Source organism: Microtus ochrogaster, linkage group LG4 (genome assembly GCF_000317375.1).
Source record: "Microtus ochrogaster isolate Prairie Vole_2 linkage group LG4, MicOch1.0, whole genome shotgun sequence".
NCBI classification, from domain to species: Eukaryota; Metazoa; Chordata; class Mammalia; order Rodentia; family Cricetidae; genus Microtus; species Microtus ochrogaster.
In genome coordinates, this window is record NC_022030.1 from 45921344 (window position 1) to 45946289 (window position 24946).

The following is a 24946-nucleotide window of genomic DNA, read 5'->3' on the forward strand; positions in this document are numbered from 1 at the left end:
ACACACACACACACACACACACACACACACACACACGCTCCACACACACGCACACACACACACACCACGCACGCACGCATGCACACACACACCAGTATCTTGGTAAGCACCTGGAGATACTCCTTGTTGGAATCCAGGTTGGGTGTCCAGCCATTGTCATCACCATGGAGCCGGCTCTGTTGAGGAGTCCACCTCCCGTCGGAGAAAGTGGATGAGGCACTGATTTGTTCATTAGCAATCCGTCCGGACTCCATTCCCAGAGGAACGTTGCACTGAAAGTCTGGGGAGCGGAGATTGGTCAAGGGCAGAGTTAGGTATCTTAACGTCAGATGCCGCCCCCCCCCCCACTGTCTCCTTCTAGGGACAAGTCCTTGCAGGCACTCCCTCATCCTGAATCTAATTACATGCTAGCATTTGAAAAACAACTACACTAAGTCACAGAGTTAACAACCCCTCTGGGTCTTCAAGGAACTAAATTGGACCTAAAAGAAATTAGGCGATAGATAAATAAGAATCATCATATAAATTAAAAATACCATCTCAAACGCAAGTGCTGCAGGCTATGGAAGCTCTCAGGTGCCAGATGCACCAGCCGTGGGGTACAGGTGAACACGGCAATTTGGGTGGGCTCAGCCATCGTGGGAAGCCTGCACACACCCAGAGGCACTTTCGCACGTCTCTCTCTTTCACTGGCATGGAAGACAGACACTACAAAGTATAAACACCCGTCTTTAGGAAACTTCTCTGTGAGCACATACAAGCCCCATTGTGTTCCTCTACAGCCCCCGTCTGGGCTGACAGACCTAGGAGACTCTGATTCTGGTCTTGTGCCATCAGCAAAACTGCCGTCTTTCACCTGGACGCCGTGGACACTGATCAATGCTTGCCCAGACATGGGTTCAATAAACACTGGACACTCTTCTGAGGTGTCAGATTTTTCTGAGGCTGCACTGGCCATTTGCCGAACCTGCTACAGCTGGCTGCCCTCTTTCTCGTGCAGTCCTCCGGACCTCTGAAGAAGAAACCAAGACCAGGGCAGAGCAGAGCCCGCTATTTTCAGGCAGGCCAGGCTGCTGCATCCACAGTTAACATAGGCCGTAAGCTGTCCACGGCAGAGACACGTGTTTCTCAGTCTCATCATCCCAGAGTGCTTCTCTTTGTCCTCCAGGAGACCATTTGGATCTCTAAGCAGCCCTGACAGTGCAGCTTAAGCGTAGGGCCAAGAAGTAGATAGTTTGAAAATGGGCCTCAGGATGGGAGACCAGTGGTTTAGGTGGCAGGTTCCAAACAGCTAGGCCCTTAGCAGAATTTTATAACGCTATGCACAGTGCCCAGCACTCAGTTTCTCAAAGCTGTATTTCTTGCCTGTGTGAAGTTGAAGTCCAAGGGGTTGCATTGTCTAGCCAGGGAATCTCTACTGAGAGCTACAGGACTTTTGTCAAGATACATATGGCTGTTTTGCCACGATGGTCTTGATACTTTTGAGGTCTGGAGACGAAAGGACCGGTGCAGGTCTGAGGAGGGTTAGCCTCCACAATCATCATTCCACGGTTATCCTAACAACCCTTTTCCATCTAACAATCCTTTTCCATCCATAGATGGGCGGAAGGAGGCTTGAGATGGTCCACAGTTTTCTCCGGGAACAACACATACTTGTTTGTTTGTTTTTTCTTAAGGAAAATAGCACCAGATGGACACTGGTCCTTCCTTGTTCATCTTGGCTGGGAAAGAAGGCATGGCTCTTGAACTCAGAAGCCACCACAAAGTCTGAGGCCTCTCTGTCTACTGTTTTCACAGAGGTCAGCCCTTCACCTGTACCCTCTCATGTTCCTAGTGAGAAGACAGGACAGGGAAGCCCAAATGGCCAACTCACTCTCAGGAGGCTCTTGGTGGACCAAGTAGTAGCGTGCAGAGAAGCCATCCTTAGCCACTGCCATGTCCGTGTGAAAGGTCAGGGAGAGGACCCCTGTGGACGAGCGGAGTTTCGAGGGGGTTTTGGTCCCGCAGTACTTGCCAATCAGAGGGCCAACTAGATACGGAGGAAAAAAAGTGGACAGAGGAAGTGAAAATCTAAAACTGGTTTTCAATGCTTTCTCTCTTCTCACCATTGTGAACCTCACTGCCAATACATTGACATAAAAACCAAAGGAGTGCTTGGAGAATAACATCTGATATTTTCCCTGGACATTAAAAAGTGCTTTCCCTGAGCTGGCTACATCCCGTTTTCCCATCCCCAAGTGATGAACCAGAATACATCATTACAGTTGCTGCTCTACAGAGGGAAAAAATGAGTTTCAGGGTGTCAGGAGTCCCAGTTCAGGGTTCCGGTACACACTGCTAGGAAATAGCAGAGCTGGCACCCAGACCCTACTTTGCCTGCCTAAGTCTTATGCTTTTTCCCAAGATGAAATTGCTCCTGCAGAGCTTCCAAGTATCCTTTATATCAGAAAACACTTAGAACAACCACAAAGATGAACAAATTATTTCCTTTCCAATACTGATTACACCTAAGCTCTGTGTGGTCTTCACCCAATCTATATCGGCTCTTCTTGGCTGTGAATGGCTGCCTTTTCAACATCTATGACTATATTAATAGTATGAATGAAATAATGGAACTCATGATAATAGTGATGACAGATCATTTCAAAGCCAAGATACTGAGAGGATGAATAACTCGCCAGGATTGCACAGCAGAGACATTCAAGTAGTCAGCCTGGCTTTAAGTCCTTCTATGTGGTCACAACATTTGACTAGTGATTCACTTTTATCCCAATAACTTGGTTGGAATGGGACATCACCTCGAGTTTTGTCACCTCTGAGGGTTAATGTCAATCATCAACTTGATGAAATCTGGAATCACCTCGGAGACAGTGCTCTGTGTTTATCTGTGGGTGATTACCTTGGATAGTTAACTAAAGGGGGAAGACCTTGGGTGCTACCATTCCCTGGACTAGGATCCTGAACTTTTTAAAGGGAGAACGTGAGCTGAGCAGAAGCACTCACTCACCGTGTGGAATGCCGTCCCAAATGTCCAGCCAGTCATATTTGCAGTCCCCTTCTCCCACTTGTAGAGGGTCGTGCTCCAGGTCAAAGGTCAGGAACTGCAGGATGATCTCCATCCGGGGTTTGGCCAGAATGGTGAAGGTGCAGTCCAGATTGTGCGGATACTTCTCTGGAAAGCCAGGAGATTCGATGGTCCCATTGGGGCTCGTGAAGTTCTTGGAACAATCTTCAGAGCCTATGTACCAGAGAGAGGAGTAAGGAGGGAGTGGGGAGGGAGTGGGGAGGGAAAGAGATGTAGCATTAGGGAGCAGCTTCTCTCCGCTGCCTCCTCTGCCTCTGGGTCATTTAAATGTTTGGGTCCATATTTCTCTATTCACAAGGCTTTTGTTTCTGCTCAAGTGGCCCTTGGAGCAACACACCCGTCCCATCTATGTTTCAAACCCTCAAGCTAGCCTCCCTTGTAAACAGAAATTAGGGAGCTGAGGCTGTATGCCTTGTATATCAGAATGAGACCAGCCGTCGAGGGACTGGAAGCTAAGAGATAGAGGGAGAGAGAAGGTGAAAGAGAGAGAAAGAACAGAGTCTTCTTTCAACTACTCAGCTGCTCACTCCAGAAATGTAAGTTATTTCAATCCTTAAGGAAGGCTCGCTGGTTGCCATCAGGGAAAACAATGTTATCCCTTATTTATGGCTGACCTCAACACTAGCCTCTATTGTACCCCAGCCAGCTAAGTGCCCCTTCTCCCTCAGAGCTCCAAGGTGCCTCAGGGGAGGGGCAAAGGGGAGCCAAGCCTCATTCATGTCCTGACTGTATTAAAACGGGCTGCTCTGTAGTGGCGGGACAATTAACAATTGAGGTTTTTAGCCGGTGGATCACAGTGGGGCGTTGAGTATGTTAAAGGCCGCTTGGACGGCGAGTTTGGAAAAATGCAGCAGTGTATTGACATTTGGAAGGCTTCTGGTGCCTTTGTGGTGGGGACGGCCTTGTGTTTCTCTCCTAAGCTCTTGGGTTTGCTTTCTGAGGATGTGTCCTGATGAACCGTGACACACATTCACAGCCTGCTGCAAGCTGGGACAGCAGCAGGAGGACTAAGAGGATTACAGCCCCAGTCTCCTGATGCCTCTAGGTAGAGTCCTCTTAGAAGAGCCCTGGTGCTTTAACCCAGCAACTGCTCCTCTGGGCAGAGCCAGGAAAGAAGCGTGGAAGCATAGAGACCCGGCATATACAGAGAGAGCAAGGAGAGCTACAAGTTAATGACAGGGAGGTAAATGCTGTTAATTACAATAGATTTCCCTCACCGCATTTGGATTCTAAAATAAGAAAAGAAAGCAGGATTTATGAAGGGGATAATAGACACTCTTAAGCATGAAGAAAAACACCACCACCAACACAGAAATCCTCAATAAACCAGGTGTTTACTGGCAAGAAATGTCCTCTGGGGATCACACTGGTAAAGAACTATGGGATGTCAATATGCCACTCTTAGCCTGCAGCGATAGCTTTTTCTGCGGCTCTCATAGCAGGGCCCTCTGTGAGTCTCCCGATTGATAGCTGCAAATATGTGATTTGGAAAAGGTACCATGCAAATAAGTATGCGTGCATTTGGGGTAGGCTCATAACTTTCTGTAGCTCAGGCAGCAAAGAAAATTCCAGAATCTCCTCCTACCCATCGGATATCTTCTCTCTGCTGGCAGTGCTTCCCCTTGGGGCTGGGTTGTGCATAGAAGGAGGACCAGAAGCAAGAGCAAATATCCCTGCCTTATTTGGAGGTCTGGGTACCACATCTCAGAGGCTTTGCACTTCACTCCCTGATCCAGCTGCAGCAGGGCAGGGCTGGAGCTGCCAGTGGGCAACAGGGTTGGCGGGATGAGCTGGGGTGGCCTCCCCTCCCCCCTCAGCTTTGTTTACCATCAGGCCACCAACTCCTGAGGGCTTCCTCAGTGGCCTGGGGTGATGCAATTTGGGAAAGCCAGGCCAGCTGGCCGGCTGTCTTCAGGGGGCCAAGAAGAATTTTGAAAAGGTTAGAGTTTAAGGATGCTAAGCAGGCTTCTTCACGGGATTCTTAGGGAGCCTCTCAGGGCGCTGGCTGGAAATTAATTCTCTATTCACAACGGACTTGGGAGTCAGCCGAGGCCTCTTGAGAGTCCCTTCCTAGATTGGGCACCATTGTCAGTCTAGAAGGGACTCTGCACCACCCTGGGAGTGGGGAATTAAGGTAGCGTCTTTGATCCTTCTCATCCAGGGGGACAAGTGTTTCAACAATGGACATTTAAAGCCCAAGATGGGCCCCAGAGAACATGAGATCCTAAACCATTTACTTTCAGGATCCCCAGGTCTTGCATGTAACCGAAAGGGATTTTTCAGCTTTAAGTACTTAGAGCCAAACAAGCAAACAAAGAAACTAACAAAGTGCTTGTCTGATAAATGGTAAGAAGCGAGTACATTCTCTGGCTTATTTTGAAGGAGGTGAGAAAGCATTATTGTTTTATCCTTTGCAAGCAGAAAAATCTGGTACCTATTAAACTTATGTATTTGTCCAAGCACCAGAATGACAACTGAATAAAGGGATCGTGGAAACGAACAAAAAAAAAAATGCATCTTCTAGAATTTGACTGATCCACAACCCATTTCTGCATCAGGTTAAAAGAACAAAAAAATGTAAAATACCAGCTGACAAATATTCCTGTCAATTCACTATTGAGATTACTCATACAAGCTAGAGGTTTAGAAGTGGTTTATACCTGTCATCAACCACTGTAATCCTAGGAGACTGAGACAGGGGGACTACCAGGAGTTCCAGGCAAGCCTGAGTTACATATTGAATTCTAGGACAACTTGGGCTACAGAATGACTCTGTCTCATAAGACAGCAAAACAACGCAAAACTGAAATGGGGGGGAGGGTGGCTGTAGCAAACAATTCCATTCTCAAGGACTTTGACACACAGGATGCCCACCCCAGGTGCTCAGACTTTGGCATGCAGGATGTCAACTCCATGTCCCTGGACGGTCTCATCTATAACTTGCAAGTTGAAGAAGACCCTATATATACGAAGATACAAAAATACAATGGCCTTATCTAAAGTCAAGCTTGACTTGACCACAGGCGAGGGAATCAGGCCTTTATTTAGGGGCTCAGAGTTTCCTCTGCCTGGGAGCAAGCCCTACAATTTTACTATCAGAAATACCACCAAGTAATTGACACAGGAGGGAAATGTGGGTCTTGAATTTCTGCTAAAAGAACATCAGAAAAAAAAAGAGAAGAAAAACAAACATTTCCTGCTGATTCTGCTTCCCATGTGCCTTCCCATATTCCTTTAAAGTTTTTCTTTCTCTAGTCTGCTCTGGATTTGGTGACTCTGGGTTGCTTAGGTTTGCAATCTTTTTCTGCTTTACCCTTTTCCAGGTGAGAGAGTTTGGTGATGTCAACAATATTTTGTCCTTCCTTTAGGGCAGCCAAGACCTTCCACTCCAGCCGTGTGCTCCGATTGCCCCCGCCCTGTGGGAGTGTGCTTCTCAGTGTAACTCTGTGGGAGTGTGTCCCTCGGTGTAACTCTGTGGGAGTGTGCCCCTCGGTGTACCCTGTGGCAGAGCCTGGGGAAAACCAAGCTTCTAGGGCCTTCTGTGTGGCTGTTTGCGCATCTGTGTTTACAGTTTCCCTCTTTCTTTTTACTAATCTGACTGGCAAACATGTCTGTGTGTGTTTGGATTTCTTCAGCATGTCCACCCATTTCTTTCATGTTCTGTGGATGATGTAAACTGTGTATTTCCTCCCAGGACTGCAGCTCTGGAAACTGGGACAGGAGACAAGGTGCCTACCTGGAAGAACGTCTACCGTCCTAAGCATCTCACTTGTGACGCTTTGCTCCCTTGTGCATTCCTGTGTTTTATATTTACTGGACTGACCTTCATACCAATAGCCAGCCTTGCTGATGGGCCAGATGGCCCCGAGGAGGCTTCCTGGGCTCTCTCCTTTTATCCACTCCCAGCCGTGTGGTTTTGGGCAGAGCTATCACTAGAGCATCTCTTCTAATGGTGATCCTAATCCTGAAAATGGCTGCCCCACTGCTCCACGCTCAAGCCACCTACTTTTCTTGACGGTTACAATTGTTTAAGGCTCTTCACAGACTTGCTGCCTTATTTAAAATTCTCCTCCTGCATGCCACCAAACAGCAGGCTGAATCATGCTACCCTCATGTGTTTATCTCTTAATGCTCACATTTGTGTGATGGATGGAGTGAACGTTCTCCATTTCTGTCACTTTCTGGAGAGTGTGGCATCGTGCTTTGGGAAACATTGCGGTAATTGCCATGAGACCAGAGATGAGTTTAAGGGCCTCGCTCACTCTTGTTCTGACTCCCTTGGCCAGCTCCCTGGAAGGTCTTGTGTGAGCTGATTTCCTTCTGAGGCTGAGGCAGAATAACTGAGTAATGGGTTCAGCACTTGGGGCTGTTTTTTGTTAGGTTACAGAGTTCCTCAATTGCATTTCCAGAACAGTAACAAGTGACATGTGTCCTCACATAACATTCAGTCATAGTACAATCTTCCTTTAAATATCACCAATAATACTGATGGAGCACCTGTGTGGGGAGGGTTTGCCCGCCTGCCTTTCCCACAAGCCAAGGACAAGGAAAGCTCCTCATCCCGTCTTTCCAGAGCACTCGGCAGAGAATGCTCACTGGAGTTGGTGCATTGTTCTGCATCTTGCACTGGGATTCAAAGAGCTGTGAATCCAGCTATGCAGTGGGCTCACACCAGCCCCAGCCAGGACACACAGATCAGTTCCTGAGTCCTTACTGTGGCCAGAAACATGAAAATGTATGGCGGATGGGCCATCATAGACCTTAGCATAGGGCCCTTGCTCTGGCACAATACAGTTCTGCTAACCACACCCCTTCATTTGATTCTTCCTTCAAAGGCAGACAAGTCCATCAAATATTTAGACAGAGTAGATATAAAAAGTACTTTCAACAGCCACCACTTCCTTCCAAGAACTATTTAACGAAAAAAGAAAAAAATACAGATGAATGGCTCCCTCTGCACTGAATTTAACAGGTGCCAGACTTGGGTTTCTCAACGACAGGGTGACAACATCACCTGGACTCAGGCTCCACGTAGGAGTTATAAAACCTGGACTCCTAAAGAAAGAAAACGCGCAAAGATGGGGGCAGAGCTGTTGAGGTAAGGAGAGGGCAGGAAAGGAGGACATTCCTTCCTCAGCCATTGTGGGAACTGACACGAGACAGAAGGACATACCACTGGGAGAGGGGAAGTGGACCTAATGTGTCACCTTCAGGTGACCCTCAGAAGTTAGGACTGCCCATAACGGCCTTGAGACAGATGGGGTCCAGCAGTCAACCCCAAGCAGTGTTATGTTTTCTGCCCCGATTTCCAATATCTTTTATTAGCTCTTCAGACCATCTGACTCCCTGGCATATGGAAAAAACAGGAGTTCAGTGTATAGGGTGGTAAATGGATGGCCAAGGAGAATGTCTTGGAATCATAATTTAATTTAAAAGCAATGACTGACCTCATTCTAGGGGTCATGGTGAGATCTTCAGAAACCCTAAACAGTGAAAAGATTATGTCCTCCAGCACCATATAACTCCAAATAAAGACAGTATTAAACCATGAAGGAGTTGGAATAAAGTTCAACCAAGTTCAGCCATGAAGAACAGCCTGATTTTAAAAACACAAAAATCCAATTCTTTCAAGAGATGTTCTTGTATTTACCCCTCCCACCCTCCAGTACCCTCTGGATTGTTGCCTCACCTCTCCCCTCAAGTTGGAAGTCACCTGACCTGCCTTTTCATACGAGGCATTTCCAGGTTCTCCTCAGACCTTCCTAGGTTCACCCCTGACGTCTCTTCACCGGACACCACAGTGAAGCCAGATGTCTGAAGTCCTCTCACATGATGCTGTCCGCAGACCCACCTTCCCGATGATGCCCATCTCTGACCTCTACTCCCGACCCCACTGACCTGTTTTGAAGATCTCGTAGCGGAGGGAGAAACCTGCCCCCTGCCGGGCATAGTCTGACGTGAACTTGATATATAACACGGAGCCAGAGGAGATGATGGTGGGTGGGGCGATGTTCCCACAGTGTTTGCCTAGGAGGTCAGCTGACTCACTGTCCCCATCCCGAATCTCAATGAAGTCATACCTAGGTGGGGACAGCGAAAAGGACACAGATGAACAAAAAGATCATTCTGAAGATCTGGGAAGGACCATTATCCCCATTCTTTCAGACACTCGGGTGCTGCAGTGATCCACAAAGGGCACGCTGCTTGCTTTGGTACACAGGCAAACACAGACGCGGAAGTTGCTTTCAAGCTACACCGCGTGAGCGCATGGGTGGGCGGCCTTATCTTTTGTTCACGGAAGAGCATTGCCTCCTTCTCTTGGGATCTCAGAGCAAGCGTTGTTTGTCCTTGGGTGGCAGCAGCACATACTTTTATTTCCATTGAGACCCCTCTAAATCTTTGTCTCTCCTTAACTCTGTCATTGCCTTGAACGTGAGAATCCACGAGTGCGGCAGGCAGAGGAAAAGAGTTGCTGCTCCAGCGTGCGCGAGAAGATGGGATGGAAACCACACGTCAGGACTGGCACCCTGGGGATGCTTCAGTCCTGTTTTCTCTCCTGCCCCCTGCCCTGATTTCGTGTTCTCCTGGGCCATCACCTCCTGTTCTTATTTGGCAGTGTCCCCATCTGCAGGTTACCTCCTTCCCTGAGTTTTGCCTACAAAGGTCCTGTCAACACTATCTAGTCAACATGGTTTCAAAGAGGATTGGAGCTAACTCAGATAAGGCAATAAAAACTTCCCCCAAAGTCTGGCGACTCTCTACAGACTGTGTCTGTGTGCCCACAATGGCTGGCTGGTCTCTCCCAATCAGTGGCCTGTGCTCTTTCAGACTGAGTCAGATGGGCCTGGCATGGGCATAGATGCCTTACAGTCTTTCATGGCCAGGTTCATAGACCGATGCCCATCTTGACAGGCACATTTTTCCAGCTGGGGTGCATGGCAGCAAAGATCCTCCAGCTTCTCTGCACTTGTATGTTTCCAGTTACTACTTAACTGCCACAGCCCAAGTGGGACTCTTCTTCAAAACCCAGCTCCCCCTCTTTCCTCTCCCCTGATTTATTTTGCATCAGTCTGTAAAAACAACACATAAGAAATTCCCTTTATGTGGATAAGGAAGGGACTGACAATGTAGCCCCCTGGGGTGTGGCCTACAGCTCCTGTCACACAGGTCTGTGAGAGCTGGTGGCCTGCACAAGGGGTTGGAACCTCAGCCTCCAGGGGCTGTACTTCAGGTTACTCATGGCTGTAAAGGAGGAAGAAGGAGTCTGTTACCAGGGCCAGTTTCTCCTGAGGCTCTGGAGGGAGGGACTCTTGCAACCACAGCAGGGCTGGTGTTGGGTTCCTCCAGAGAGGTGGAGCTGGTGAGATAGGGGCTTCCACCGGAGCTCTGGTGAGATAGCCAGATTCCAAAGGCCCAGGGTGGGGTGGGGTGGAGGAGCTACTCAAATCTGGGATTTTTTCAGTGTGGGAGATAGTACTGATTTTGAAAGTAAGCTTCCTCAATTCCAAAACAAAAGCGAAAAGACACTTGTTTGCTCTTAGGGGAAATTCCCAACCCCTTCTGGAAAACCCCTCCTTGCTGTTCCTCTCCTAGTTAAGCCAGAGGTGTCAGCTGAGCAATGGCGCAGCAAGCTGTGTGAACACAAGTCAAGCAACCCTTACTCACTCCTCACAAACTCCCTCTCTGGGTGCCAGATCCCAGACCTGGGGTCAGACTTGGGGGGGTTGCATTCCATTTCTTAGCCCAAATTACAGTTCTTTAATAAGCCATCCATCTGTAAAATAAAGCTATATCCACTTAAAAACTTCTTTTTCAAAGCAAAAGAACTGAGAAAAATTAAACGTTGAATCTTTCTGAGCCTCAAAAAAAAAAAAAAAATAGGGGGAATAGGGCTGAGGAGATGGCTTAGAGGGAAAAGTGCCTGGGGTCCAAGCGTGAGGACCCGCTCAGGAGCCTCTTAAACCAGCCAAGTCTGGATACAGTGGAGCCCAAGATTGCCCTCTGGCTTCACAGGGTACCCTGACACTGGCACACACACTGAGCAGATACTTTTCAAATGAAGGCTGCAACCATAAAAGAGAGCTATTAGGAGCTACCTCCTTCAGTCGTGAGCTTTGCCTGACTGAGCCTAATCTGCATGAAGAATGGCTCTGTGGTCCAGCACTCTGGTTAAGAAAGCTAACAGTCTGTGGAATTCTCACACCGATTTTCCGGGAGCAGAGAGGTTGAGGCCTATACATAGACTCCGCCTGTCTGAAGAGAAAGAGGTCTTGGGGATATTGGCACAGTGAAGGTGGAGATGTAAATCGCTTTAAACATTTGGAAGGTACTTTTGGGGCAAATGCGAGCGACGAAAGTTACTATATTTGTAGCCTTTAAACCAGAATCCTTAGGACATTTTTCGGCCAAGAAAACAATCAAAGGGTCACGTACAGATGTATATGCATCGTCGTGAATTTTTAAAAGTATATTATAAATGAGAAGATGCTTCCTTTATAGATAGATAGCATTGTGTTGAAAAATTCAACCAGACAGGGAGAGTAAACTAATTCTGTTTATTTATAAGGTGAAATATTCAGTTGCTACAGAAAATAGTATGACAGGACTGGGTTGTTTTTTATACAAAGATTGCATTATATACTATTAATGCAAAAAGAACAGATTTTTAAAGTCCATTTTAAAATGTATACATTATTTTCTTGCATAAAAATTCAGAAAGCATTTGAAAAACTACATCTAAAATACTGGCAGAGACACGTCATTGACAGGCTGATTGCGCCTTCTTTGTTTCCTTCTGTTATCTGAATTATTACAAGTTCACATTTCTTTAATAAGACAGACTCATAAAAATAAAGCTACATTCCTTAAGTTTTTAAAGCAGAAATGTTGAGAAAAACAAGCCCTTAGGATTTAGCAGGGATGAACATAATGGAACTTGCCAAAAATCCTGGCACTTGGAGGCTGAAGCAGGAGGATCAGAGTTCAAGGTCAATGTGGGCCACATAACACTCTGTCTCAAAGACCCAATAAGTGGAAAACAAAGTTAGCAGATGCAGGTGTGGATTCTTTTCCACTATCACCTTATTACCCTTCTTTCTGAGCTGGGGTGTGCAGAATGAGGGCCTCGTGAGACATGGCATGTCCAAAAACCCAGGAATAGAATTTCACATAGCGTACTCAGTAAATAATATTTAAAAATAGAATAAAAAACAAAAACAAAAGTCTGGTTTTGTGTTGGTGATTTTTCTACAAAGGACAGAGAGGCCCTGCCACCATACTGGCTAGTCCTTAGAAGTGGGTGGAGTCATTTAGAGGATTGACAGAATCAGCCAGGAGGCAGGGCTACCAACAACCAACCGTCATTGCTCAGAGCTTGCCTCAGTTTACTTAGTGATCAGGCCTCCCCCAGGCTTTGTGTGTGTGTGTGTGTGTGTGTGTGTGTGTGTGTGTATGTGTGTGTGAGAGAGAGAGAGAGAGAGAGAGAGAGAGAGAGACTTGCCCAGCAACAACTCCGTGTTTACACACACACACACACACACACACACACACACACACACACAACACCTACCTACAGTGAAGGCCATACAATTTAAATAACTGTTCCTCTAAGCCAGTAACCAATTCTCTTTCTCTCTGTGTGTTTGTGAATTAAAGGGAACCCCTCCATCTTCCCCACCACCTCCTCCTCCATGAGTCTCTTTATGAAGCAAATAACCTTGAACTTGAACTTCTTAGGAAACTGGATTTTTCTATCAAGTACACATGAGAGAGAGACAGGAGTTACAAGTCGGCAGGCAAGTTCCTTCTCCCTCCAGGGTCCTGGCTGCACCCTGTGGACAAGTCCACTTAACCATGTGACCTTCTGGCTGGTCTTTTGCTATAAAGGGCACACTTCAAGTGACACGCTGACTTCATCCAGAATATCTCATTTACCTCCCATGTGACAGACCCATTTGGGGAAATTTTTTATTATTGGGGATTTGCTGCAGCTGGAGCAAATCTCCTCAGAAATTTCCATGTTGTCAGGTTCTTTTGTGAAGGGCTCTGAGGAGGCTCAGGAAGTTTGTGGCTTTGGAATAAATACAAGCTTTGTGCGCAGCCTTGAATCTCCAGTGTTTGTTTGAGCAACAAATCTGGGGTACAGACTTGAGCTTCACCCCAAGGACAGTGAAACGGACCGACTTGAAAGCTGCCCTCTCACCCAGCCCATTACTGCCTCCCAGAAGCCAACACGAGCAGCTAACAGACATATTAACTACAGTGTTTGTATTTCATTATCCATAATCTCTCTCAAATGAAAAAATTCCTTTCGAAGCTTTAACACTACCTCTTATTATTTTGGTTATTTATTTCTTCCCCTGAGCCAAGGTAGCCACCTCCACCTCACTCTGGATCTTTCTCTATGTCCTCGAGTACTTTCTCATTCTGTACAGCTGCTGATATCTGCACGGGCAGGGCTGGTCTAGAGAATGCCACCTCTGCTTTCTCCTTCAGCCTCCAAGTCTTCATTGCATCTCCTCAAATCCACAGGGGTCGGGGGTGGCATGGAAATCTAGACAGTGGAATTAATTTTCTGAGTCCAAGGGGAGAGAGTGAATGGGGGGAGGGGAACAGTAGCTTCATGTCTCCCTCCTATCCCTGGCAAACATGGAAAAAAGGTTCTCTGGCATCCATCTCTCACACGGCTGACTACTGGTGAGGGTGTGGAAGAGCTCCCTGGCTAAGACCTTTGTTCAGAGCCGTTTAAGGTGTAGCCTGGGTCTCGTCTGCCTTTCTGGGTACACAGCTGTCTGTGGAAGAAGAGAGTATACCAAAAGCAGAATTCTTAGGTCCTATAAGGGTGTCACACTCAACTTCGGGATTTGGATTTGAACACAGGGATGCTTGCACCCAGAGAAACTGGATTCCTTGGCAGGCAGGCCCTTCCTCCCTTCATGCTGCTGATGTTTATGACACAGATTGAGGGTGTTCCCAATCTTAGGGCTCTTGCCCCTTTCTTTCTTGTGTCTGCCATACTCATTAGCTCTGCCTGTGGCCCATTCCCTTCTTTCAGGCCTGCCCTGCCCTTCTCTTTCAGGAGGCGGACCCTTCCTTTGCTTATCTCCTTATGGAAAGGTTTACCTGTATCTTGTCTATTTCTTTAACTCTGCCTCTTTGGCAAGGGAGGAAGCAGGGGGAGGCTACAGTGGGATATTTTGGGGTCCACGACACAAACAGGGATCCCACATATTGAGGGACTAAATGAAGAAGGGATTTGCAGTTGGTGCTGTGTATCAGAATATGCTTTTTCCGGGCATGGTGGGTCTGCCCCTGGTGTATCTTCTGACTTTGCACCCCAGCGCGTCTCCTGAGCTATTCTGGTGGTATGTGGAAACCTAAATGCTGCTTCGTGCCACAAAGACAAGAAATACAACATTTTGTGGAGAAGAAACATCTCAAATCCTGCTGACAGCATTTTCACTATTAGCGGCAAACAAATCAACTATAATTAAAATGCTGTCAAAGTGATTGGAGATTTTTCTCACACTTTCAAAGTTCCATATTTCATGAGTGGATTATCCAGGCCAGAGAATTTGCCACCTCCCGGAGTGCCTTTCTTCCAGAAAGCTCAAAGACAGCTACAAACACTGTCTTATTAATCCTTACATTAAAACCTGCAGGGAAAATCGGAGGAAATGCCATCACAGCCGCTTGCAGCGCCTAAAAACTCCCAACAAAGAAGCCTCCTGAGACTCGTGGAGCTGCCGTGTGGGTCGGCACAGTGTCGAGGTCTCTGGCCAACACAGGCCCAGAGCCAGGCCACCTGCTTCTTGGGTCCAACCTTTACGGAGAAATCTCCTTGCTGTAGGACTAGCTCTTTATAAAGAAGTACATTTCATTTCCTTGAATTTCTGCCTTCCATTGTTGCTCATTTAGTAAGCAAATCAACGGAATGTCACTGTATTTTGCTGAGTAGTTACTATGGGGCCGGACCCACCAGTTTAGATATTATTTCATTTAATCCTAATTTAATACAGACTGGTCATGGTTACAACTCAGGTTGACAGCCCAAACTCACAATGAAGAAGGGTCAGAGGTGAGATTTAAACCCTTGGCACACAGACCTCACCTCCTTTCCTTTGCTTCATTATCTGGATACATCAGATTGCTGCAGCACAAAGGCATGAGAGGGGCCAGGTGGAAGGAGCCTTCTATCCTTAGGTTTCTATAAAGTGGGCAGAAGTAGAAAGCAGCTTCACAGAACCTTGCTCTTTTTACTTAGCCATCCCTATTAAACTAAGCCTGCAGGACATGCCAAAATTAATAGACAGGTCACCAGTGAGAACAGTGATAGACAGGTCACCAGTGAGAACAGTAAGCAGGTTTGAAATGTGTGGCTGTAAGATTTGCCCATTGGAAATGGTGGAAATGCAGCTCCAGTGTTCAGATGGAATAACATATTAATATCTGTAAGCGCAGTTTTTTTATAAGTGTGTGTACACTCGAATGTGAACATATGGCCCAGCGAGTGAGAAAATAGAATCCAGTGTATTTAGAAGAGCTTCAAGTGCCATCCACATATTCTGAGTCCACAGATCTCCAATATGGTCCATGCAGGAATTTCAAAGGGCTGGGCAGCCCCTACAATCACACTCTGAAGCTTTGTGTCTTCCCATGCAGGTATATTTTTCTAGGGACAGGATCTGTGATAAGACCAAGCTGAAATAACTATTATAGAGATCCATGTCTAAAAAGCCATGATGTACTCTGGGGAAAAGGACAAGAAGTGGACTTTGTGAAGAGAGCCAGTTCGTGTGTGGCATTAGCCACTAGCGAAGCTGGAGATAAGACACCCACCTTCACCCGGTCTCAGTTGTTCATCTACAAAATGAGATAACAACAGCCCCACTCAGGTCCAGCAAAGACCCCGATGCCTGAGAGAGAGGTTTTATTTTTATTACAGCCACCATGTTAACAAGACACGGTGGTAAGCATGGGTGAGAAATGAGCTGCGTTTGTGTACACACACACACACACACACACACACACACACACACACACACACACAGCACCTGGAGTTAGAAAAGATGCCATGAACAACCCTAGCTACAGCATAGCTACAGTCCAGCGCTGCCAACCTTGGGGGTGGATTTCCACAAATCTACCTTTTGCACAAATCCATGTACTTGAGTTTGGAGATTTATTTCAGTCTTGAAGTTCTGAGCTTGGGATCTGGGTCCAGGCTGCCAGGGACGGGTTCAAAGCTACTTATCTCCCATTTGCTGGGTTTTGTTTGTTTTAAAACAGGATTGCAGGTAGCTTAGGTTGACCCTTCTTTGTTATTGAGAATGGCCTTGAACTCCTGCCTGCTCTCTTTTATCTCCTGAGTGTGTGTGTGTGTGTGTGTGTGTGGTGGTGGGGGGGGTATATGGGAGATGGGGATTGGGGCAGTGGAGGGCGGGTAGAGAGTTGTATACCTTGTCTACTTTATGTAGCACTGGGAAGTGAACCCAGGGATTTGTGTATTCTGGGCAAACATTCAATCAACTGGGCTACATTTCCAGTCTGGAAAGTTCTTTTATCTATCTATCTATCTATCTATCTATCTATCTATCTATCTATCTATCTATCTATCTATCTATCTATCTCCATCTATCCATCTATCTTTCTATCATCTATCTATCTGTCTGTCTGTCTGTCTGTCTGTCTGTCTGTCTGTCTGTCTTTAAATGGTGCTGAGTTGAACCTAGGGCATGAGGGCCTGTGTGCTAGGACACTCCACTGCCATTGATTCATACTTCCAGTCTCTTTTGCTGTGTTTTGAGCAGTGGGGCGCCCATTCTGCCCTCAGTCAACTGAGCTGAGGCACAGGAGTAGCTCAGTATCGCAGTTGGCATACAGCCCATCCTCACTGAGTAGAAGTGTCCACCGCTGCTAGTGTCATCATTATTATTCATGTACCTCTGTGTTCCCAACACTCTAGGATTGTTTGTGTGTTTGCATCAGGACCCAGTGCTGTTTCCACAGCAGCTGTTTGCGGTTGCACTCTCTGCATCCTTCGTTTCTTCAAAGCACAAATCTCTGATGTTTGCAGGTTTTCATTGGCGGTCCCCTCCCAGGCAGGGTCACCATGCTTGTTAGAAAAGAGGAAATCTGACCACCCAGCAAAGGAAGCATGCACAGAGAATAACCCAAAACAAACTGGAGGAATTATTCTAAAAAACCTTGAAGGCAAGAAAGTGGAAACTGCAAATGCCATCTATTTATAATTGCTGCTTGTTTTTCCGCAGAAGCCCTGGGATGATGTAGAGGCCGCAGAATCTCATTGTTCCTCAGGTTGCAGGCTGCCAAGAACACTCTCAACGTGAGGAAGCAGGCTGCTCCAGACGCAGCTCTGAGAAGCCTTGCTGTGGATAACTTTCAGAAAGTGAAGGGCACACAACAAAGCCTCCAACACTTCTGCCCTGACCCCGTAGGTACACACTATTTCCCCTCTGCTCTGGCTTCCCAGCAAGGTACATTCCTGAGGCCAAAAAGCCACTGATCTGTTGGACTTCTGCACTCAGGAGGCTGCTGGGATGGAACACTTACGTAAGGGATGGCTTTTACGCAACTGGTGAAGTTGAAGAATGGAGGCTGACTCTTTTGGGCACGATTGTCAGACTTCCTTTAGTCTGTCTGTGACTATAGAACCTCTGTCCTTTGGTGTCCACTTCAAGAATCCCTTGTTAGCATTTTGTAATGATGCCAGAGTACTAAGAAGATAAGAAGAACTCCCACGGTTTACATTCACTTCTTTCTTTTCAGAGGCAGCAGCAACAACTCATGCTCTGATGTTGAAAGTGGTACCCGACAGAGCCGAGTCTATCATGTTCTACCTTGATTTACCTCACCTCATAAATGGGCGCAGGGCTCGTAGCGCATCACCTCTTGGGACCGACTAGCGGCGTAAGGCAACTGGTAGTCATTGAGGGGAAATAAGAGCACGTCATCCTGGGGCCCTGGTGTGCTGGCAGCATCCCTTCACTTGCCTGAGAGAAGGGCTCCCTCTGGGTAAGGAGTTCACTAACTCTGCCTCCCGGTGGAGCCAATTGTAAGAGAGAAATCATAACCTCCCATCTGTCCGAAAAATGGAAGCCTGCTGGGAACAAGAGAGCTAGGCACCAGGGAACCAATCACTGTGTCAGAGTTCATCTGCATTTTCCGGGGATGGGTTTCCAGAACTGGCAAGACATAAAACTTGTCTGAAAAAATGTGCTCTGAAGAATTCCAGGACAGGGGCACCCTGGCCTTTGGGAGCGGCTGGCAGGTGTGACAGCCTGATTTGGGATCCTGTTCTCTTGGCGCTTCAGGTTACAGAGGTGTGGAAATGACAGTCCCACACTAATGTCCAGGACGAAGGGGCTGTTGCCACGCCAGGGTGGAGATTCTGAATGTAGCCCTTGGTGGCCAGTCATGTGGAACTACTTCCTCCTCTGGAAAAGCCACTTGGACCCTGCGCCCTGATGTGTGTCCTGACTGCCCTCGGTCAAGTCAGTCCGGTCAGGAATGCTGCTCTGGGTTGAGGCCCAGGGTTGGTTGGATGGACAGCACTCCGGACTGTGGGTGCTGTGAGACAGTTCCACTGAACCGTGAAGAAATATGTCTAGAAAGTGCACAGCTTCTATCTACAAGAGAAGCAGCTTGCCGGAAGTCTCCGAGCTGGATGGAAAGAAACAGTATGGGTTGGACTTAATGGACTTGTATTTATCCCGAAGCTCTAAACAGGCTATTTGTTTTGTGTATGGATCTGCCGGCTGTCTGGGCACCATATTGGAGAGACCAGTGGGAATCCCATGGCATAGGAAGGCGTTGAGCCGCGTGTGGATAAGAGGCCAGCTTGGGAGGATGTCATACTGGAGACCCCAGAAGAGAAGTCTATCCCCCAGCACTTAACCCAGCCGCTGTTCTGAGGTTGGGCAGAGCCTTCTATCTGGCAGGATCTCAGTTTCCTGAGGAGACCCCCCAAAATAATAATAATAATGATAGTAATAATAGTAATGATAATAATAATACTTTCTCACCCTCCTACAGTCTCAGAGGCTGACGCACAGATAAATCACTTTGAACTTTCAGATGAAAGGTGCTCTGTAAACCAGAGGGCTCATCAACTGTAATTGTTACGGTAATTATTTTAATGATGATAATGGGAGAATGGGGGAGGGGTAGGAAGGAAACCTCCCACCTTGAGACAAAGAAAACCTCTCCCAGTCAAACCTGGGCCTCGCTTCCTTCTGCCCTATGCAGTCTTCATCCCTGGGTTGAAATATTATTTACTGCTTTCTTTCCCAATAAAACAATTATGTGCTCCAGGGTTCCCCTCCCACTCACTCTCCGTGGTGTCGGGCTTGGCCCTGACAGCTCAGCCATGAACTGTTTACACGGCTCTCTCACCCGCCCAGAACCTGGTTCAGCTCCACTGACACTAAAGTCAGGAGCGTTCTCTGTGTGTGAGGAATCAATTACTTCCGCTGACACTCCATTACTGGCCTTCACAGCTTCAGATTCCAGATGGAAAGAAAAGGTGGTGGTGGAGACCCAAAGAGGGTGGTGAGCATGTGTGTTTGTGCATGGGGGTGTGCCTGTGGGGGGTGGGTTTATGGTGTGTGGTGTGTATGGTCTATGTGTGCTGTGTGTGTGTTGTATGTGTGCATGTGTGTGTGGTATGGGTATGGTGGTATGGTGTATGTATGTATGGTATATATATATATGTGCATAGTATGTGGTGTGTGTTGTGTGTGTGTGTGTGAGAGAGAGAGAGAGCATGCGTGTGCCTGTGTGAGGTGTGTGTATGGTGTGTGTATGTGTATGTGGTATGGGTATGATGTGTATATGTGTGGTGTGTGTGCCTGTATGGCATATGTGCGTGTATGGTGTGTGTATATTGTGTGCAGATGTGTGGTGCATATGGGTATGGTGTGTGTGTGTGTGTGCGTGCGTGTGTGTGTGTGTGTGTGTGTGTGTGTGGAGTTCACGGGATTAGGAGGCAGATGGAGACTACTGACTGAATCTGGTTTCCAGCTTGCCCTTTAAGACCTAGAGAAACTCCTCTTTCCTCAAGTGCCTCGCACCATCCACAAGTGACCAAGCAGCAGGAAGAGGCTGAGCAAGGCTATAAAAAGAGGACAGTGTCTAAAGGAGTCAGGCCAGTGTTGCCGGGTGCTGGACAGCAGGGGACTGCCTTCAGCAAGTTGACATAGGCACACAGAAGCAGCTAGGGTCACCTGACTTCCAGTCAGACCACTGTAGTACAGGGTGTGCTCTCCCAAGGCCTCAGTATTTCTTTCTGGTCAGTGGGACTAATATCGGTGCTGGGTGCAGAGCTTGCTCTGGGAGGTAAACGTGGACAATATCTTATGTCTCTGGGAACGCCATCGGTGTTTGCTGTTGTCTTACTGATCATCTTCCCCCACGACCGTACGTCTGGGCCTCTAACATACAGAGCTGAGAGAGTCAGACAGCTGCCGAGATGCCGAGCACAAAGCCACGAAGACAGGGCATTAAGGAATCGTGTGTTTTTTCTTTTATCATGGGATCCCCTCAAACCTAAGTCAAACCTGGATCTATTTCTTTTTCCTTTTTCTTAGTTTCTTAAAATTTAATTTTGACCTGGCTAACTTTTTTTTCATGATTTTTTCCTTCTAGGAAAAAATTTTGATGATGTAAATTGAATACAGCCATTTATTCTGCAATCAGCTGGGGTAGGTTGTGAGCCAAAAGGTCTCCTAATGAAGGGCGATTATGAAGTTCTTTTTCTCCTCTGAAAGACAAGACAAGGCCTGTGAATGCACAGTGATTTATCTAGGCAGGAATAGAAAAATGGAATTAAGTTATCTCTTGAGGGTCTCCCATCAAGGTCTAGATTCCTTACTTCTAAAACAAACAAAAAGAGCAGATTTTTCCCCCTATAGGACTCATGGCCACAGGAAAACACAAATCCCTCTGTAGAGAAGTCTGAGGTCTTGACGTGTTATCTTCCTTCCCTGCCTTACCGCCTCCACACCGTTATCTACTCCCTGTCCCTCTGAATTTCTTGAGACAGCCTGCGCTGTAATTAGATGAGAGAATTTCACGGAGTTACATGGGGCGAGGTGCTGTTCCTCTGGGATCCCCAGCTTTCAAGAAAGTGCCAAGGTTGAGAGGCAGAGCAAGGGGGATCGCGTATGATAAAATCTCAAGTGATTTTCTCAATCAGAAGATAAAACACATTGTTAAGAAAGACAGCCATAGTGAAGATCGCTTGCAGGGCGAGAGTTACGATTGCAACATCGAATGTTTAAAAACAAACAGCCAAAAATAACTGTTGTCCCAACTGCTCTCCTCTAACCTTGGTGAGAGAAGGAGAGCAGTCTGTGTGTGGCTGTTTTCCCCTTCTTGGGTGAGCTGAAGTTGCTGGGCAGAGGGAGTCCTTGGTCAAGGCTGTGGCGGACGGACAGGTCAGCTGGTAGCTGGGCCCTGGCTAACGGGGTTAGTCCCATTATTGCACCATGCTCCCAGAGGTGGGTCTGTTTCTGTCATTAGGAGGGTTGTTGCAATATAGAAAAATATTAATGCTCACTGGAGCCCCAGAGAATGGGGACATTTCTGTGGTGGGTAGGCAGTAAATCTGTCACAATGTCATGAGTAATCAACCCAAGGGTCTCTCCTGAGCCAGCATGAGGCATGCTCTTGCACCACAGAGACTGGCTCTGTTCCGACTTCAGGCAACCCCTACTGAAGCCACATCTCCAAATGGGTAATTTGGTTTCTCTCTCAAAGAAAAGAAAAGAGATCGAAAGTCTGTGTAAGACCAAGTTGATGAGGACTTGATCCAGCTTGTTACCTGGACTTTCCCAGAGCAAAGCACACTCTCAGGCATTGCACTAAGGACATCTGGACACAGGGAACATAGTCTGAAGAGACTACAATAGCAGGGAGGGTGGGGGCGCAGAGGCCCCATAATCTCAGCCTTTCCTGCTTCCTGCCCTAGGTCTCTCTCCTGAGGAGGAGGTGGAAGTGGCCTGGCCAGGAAGTAGAGTTAAGTAACATCATCGGGCACCTTTTGCCAGGAAGAGGGTTTATAGCAACAAGTCACAAGGGCAGCCTTCTTTTGCTCCTGCCCTTACAATCTTCATAGTGAAGGAAATGGGGGTCAGCAATGGTGATGATTGTGCTTCCCAGAGCGACCGCTTGCCCCTCTTCAGGTTGTTCAGTGTGCCACCCTCTGCTGGGGCCATTAGGCCTACACCCTCCCCCCTGCCTAGAAGACTGCTCTAGGGTCAGTATAGGCGCCTCCCTGCGTCTTGCAACCTTGGCCTGGATCTGGGCACTGTGGACTCATATACCAGGTTCCCATCATGCCACAGTCATAACACGCAGCGTAGGGGAGGGAAGGCAGACACCCTAAGAGTAAAGAATGCAGACTGAAAAATAGGGTTCAAATCCCTCCCCAGCTCCTTCAGAGGGCCGGGTCTAAGGCCACTTGCTTGAGCCCTGCAAGGCTATGTTTCTTCACTGCAAGCAGGAAAGAGGGTGGCCACTTCAAGTGTCTTCCTGCCACTATTAATTGGGACAAAGAGTGTGAAGTGCCAATCCACGGCCAGGCTCAGAAGTTCTATGCCAGCTGGGGCAACATGACCTCATCACCTCCTACTCTGGAATCCCAAGGTCTACCAGGTCAAAGGGTATGGTATACCAACCTCTATATTTCAAAAAGGGGCCCTCAAGATTGTACTAAGTCGGTACTTGTTCAGAACTTCCTGGGCGTAGAGTGAATGGCCTGGGTCATTTTGTTGGTGACAGACTCAAGTTAGAGTAGTTAGCAACATTTATAGCCTAGATTTTATGATCTTTTTGTAATCTTTGATGGGAGAATGGGAAAAACAGCCCTGCCTGCCTACCAACACTGTTCATACTATACTTACCTATACCCTGGTGCAATCAATGGTAAAATATCAATAAATCAAGCATTGGCACACAACCACTCCGGTCCCTCCAGGGCTATGTGTTGCAGTTCAGAGATGAGGTAGGAGGCCTGTGCCACTGGAGAGCTTGCCCATAAGAGCTAAGGTGGTTTGGAGTAGGGGCCAATAAAAGACAAGAAGATGGAGTGAGGAGCCCAGGGGAAGAGTGGGCAGGGAAGGAGGGACAGTGAGTGCTGTCAGAGCTCAGGTGTCCCCACAGAAGGAAGGCTGTGTTCGGTTCCTGGAGGTGTTGGCTGTTTACCGGGCATGGGAAACACTAGTTGTTCGGCGGGGAGGGACCAAACTATCGAGATCTGGTTTCTTTTCTCTGTTTAGCATATTGTTAATTTATTAGGCCAGGAATCTGCTATTTGTTTTAAAATATGGTCTCCTACAGACACATCTTCTAAGACGTAGAGGGTCCCTCAGCAGGTAAGTAAACACAGGAGCACCTTGTTTAGCTAGGACACTTGGCCAGAGGTCAAATACCCACACCCAGAATGTAGCAGACTGGGGAGAGCAGAAGCCTCGAGAACTATGGGTGCTGTTTTGTGCTCGGTCAGGGTAGAGTCAACTTTACTCCGATGTAACCTTGGCACAATGAAGCAAATGAGAAATGTTGACCTTGAATTTGCACTGGCTTAGGGTTAAAATCTTGAACCCCAGGACCTAATTTTTAACACAGACAGCAAATATTTTCTATAGCAAATTTGATACATAGGAAAAAATAAATAAAAGTCAGAAGAGGAAAGCTGTAGGAGAAAGGCTCCTCATAAGAAGTGATGGCAAGTGTACCAGGAGAAGGGGCTGAGAGATGACTCAGCAGTTCAGAGCAGGCTGCTCTTCCAGAGGTCCTTAATTCTGTTCCCAGCAACCACATGGTGGCTCACAACCATCTATAAGAGGATCTGTTTTCACTACTGTCAGGTCAGGGAACCCTGATGGCTCTTCAAGCTGATAAGGGAGAGGGACTTGATCGGGGGAGGGGAGGGAAATGGGAGGCGGTGGCGGGGAGGAGGCAGAAATCCTCAATAAATAAATAAATTTAAAAAATAAAAAAAATAAAAAAAAAACGGTAAAAAAAAAAAGAGGATCTGATGCCCTCTCCTGGCCTGCCAGTACATATGTAGAGCTTCTCATACATAAACAAATAAAAAAGTTCAAAAAGAAAAATACTGGGATAAAATAGTCTCAAGTTTCCCATGATACAGTGCAAAGGCATTTAACATGCCTTTTAACTTACTGTGATGACATCAACAAGAGACAACAAAGCAGTTGTCACGGTTTTGAGAAAGGGGTAAACTGATGACTTAAAGTTTAAAAGCTCAACAAGAACCCCAATGTGGACTGAAGAAGTGGCTCAGGGTTTAAGGGCACACACTGCTCTTGAAGAGGCCATGAGCTCTGCTCACAGCACCAACATCAGGGAGTTCACGATGGGGTCTTGTGCCCTCTCCTGGCCTCTGCCAGTACTGCACTCAAGTGCTCACATCCCTAAGTGTGAGTCACATCCAAAGAGAACATTACTTGGACTCCATTGCTCAGGAAGAAGCGAGCAATCACTATTTTGAATTATCAAGAATGAAAAATTACTCTTCTTAACTGTTGGCTTTAAGAGAACAGGGAAGTGTGGCATGTAATTTAAGACATTCTGGGACTTTTCACCAAGGAACTCCACCCAGAAAACCACCGTTCCTCAACAGTGCTCATTTTGATATGAATGAGGTCATTTTGTTCTGAGTCTATGTAGACTTACATGTGAGGCCGCTGGCCTAAGAAATGTACTTTCATGGCTTGCTAGTGGCTTTAGAACTTCCTAAAAATATTTTCAAGATACCTATTTGGTAAGTACTTGTTCTTTCAAGGAACTAGCTTTTGATTTTAGTTACATCTGGTTGGG

At 47.1% G+C, this 24946-nt stretch overlaps 1 protein-coding gene across 3 annotated transcripts in view; it reads right to left on the reverse strand.

Moving 5' to 3' along the window:
- Nucleotides 1-24946, reverse strand: part of Nrp2 (neuropilin 2) — a 116020-nt gene that overhangs the window by 72104 nt on the left and 18970 nt on the right. For all 3 annotated transcript variants that reach the window (XM_005361494.3, XM_013351666.2, XM_013351667.2), the window contains exons 3-6: nt 8984-9165; nt 3008-3238; nt 1874-2029; nt 111-280 (exon numbers count right to left, since the gene is read on the reverse strand). In XM_005361494.3, the coding sequence (XP_005361551.1) occupies nt 111-280; nt 1874-2029; nt 3008-3238; nt 8984-9165 (739 nt within the window). The remainder of the gene's footprint in view (nt 1-110; nt 281-1873; nt 2030-3007; nt 3239-8983; nt 9166-24946) is intronic.